The 1133-nt window shown below is 39.4% G+C and overlaps 1 protein-coding gene across 1 annotated transcript; it reads right to left on the reverse strand.

The window, feature by feature from the left end:
* Positions 1 to 185: 185 nt before the first annotated feature.
* Positions 186 to 904, reverse strand: LOC110848948. The gene is made up of 4 exons (XM_022096326.2): positions 695 to 904; positions 508 to 615; positions 420 to 436; positions 186 to 312 (listed from the first exon to the last, which is right to left on the reverse strand). The coding sequence occupies exons 1-4, from the start codon at positions 846 to 848 to the stop codon at positions 283 to 285; spliced, it is 309 nt and encodes a 102-aa protein (XP_021952018.1). The 5' UTR covers positions 849 to 904; the 3' UTR covers positions 186 to 282.
* Positions 905 to 1133: the final 229 nt, after the last annotated feature.

Consider the following 1133-nt stretch of genomic DNA (forward strand, 5'->3'; position numbering starts at 1 on the left):
AAGGGAGAGAAAGTTCAACGCACCAAGTCTGTAGGGGAAGTATGCATGCAAGCAGGAAAGCATATTATCCGACTTACCTACATCCATACGCTCTCAGAGAGATTGACGAGGGGAAAATCAAGCTCGAGACACCTACCGTTTGCGAGAGAGAGAAAAAGTCGTATGAAAATGAAAATGCACACTTCTGATTTAAAAATTGTACAAATTTATTTAACAAAATATTTAGTTCATATGTTATAACAGGCTGTTTGGTGCGTTCAATACTTCAATTTATCGAGTCCTTTAATGACCCCATCCGTGATTATCTGGAGGCTGTATAATTGCAAAATAGAATATAATTCAGTCAATGATTATCAAAATTTGTGTGTAGCATTAAAACCAGGTGAAACTCTGTAATTTAAATTTTGTTAATGTCTCACCTGTCGGACCCAGTAACCTAGTTTTTTAAAAATAAAATCAACAATTTATTTCCATTTAGCATTTACAATTTAAAACAATTTGAGTTACCGTATGGAGCGAATCCTTCCCATCCCCAACCATGACCTCCCTTTGTTTGGCCTCTGTAGACTTTGATTTGTACGCGACCGCCGTGACCGTGACCACCACCGTGTTGGGCTGTAAATTGAATTTATTGAAAAATTGTTAGTAATATTTTATGCCACCAAAGGAATGGACAACAAAACGATGCACATACTGGCAGACGGCATGTTGTCCACTTCTACTTCTCCATAGTTGTGGTTGGGATGTCTCCGATGCTGGCTTTGTCTCTGAGGATGTGCGAAGACAACAATGATGGTCACGGCTAATGCCACGCACACCGTGGAAAGAAACTTGGTAGACAGCTCCATTGTCGCTGTGTTGTCTCAATTGTGGGAAACAGTGCAAGAATGAAATGAAGTGAATAAAATTGCAAGTCTTTTATACATCCATCTAGTCTCACGCTAAATGTGTTGTGCTGTGTATGTGCAGGTGAGTTTACGTACGTAGCAAGTTTATTACTATTTGGCAGAGTACAAGCTAACTGGGGTGTGAACTCGCCTTGATCGTATGCACATATAAACAATATGCACTTTCTACATAAAACCCAGTCTGACAGAGCGTGAAGTGAAGAAGAACATGCGAAAATTAGTAAA

Source organism: Folsomia candida, unplaced genomic scaffold, assembly GCF_002217175.1.
Source record: "Folsomia candida strain VU population unplaced genomic scaffold, ASM221717v1 Fcan01_Sc001, whole genome shotgun sequence".
Taxonomy (NCBI): domain Eukaryota; kingdom Metazoa; phylum Arthropoda; class Collembola; order Entomobryomorpha; family Isotomidae; genus Folsomia; species Folsomia candida.

What these genes read in the sequence shown, in the direction of transcription:
- LOC110848948 (XM_022096326.2), bottom strand. Translation starts at nt 848, where the DNA reads ATGGAGCTGTCTACCAAGTTTCTTTCCACGGTGTGCGTGGCATTAGCC. An exon ending in GGACAACATGCCGTCTGCCA is followed by an intron (nt 616 to 694) that starts GTATGTGCATCG and finishes TTCAATTTACAG; the next exon opens with CCCAACACGGTGGTGGTCAC.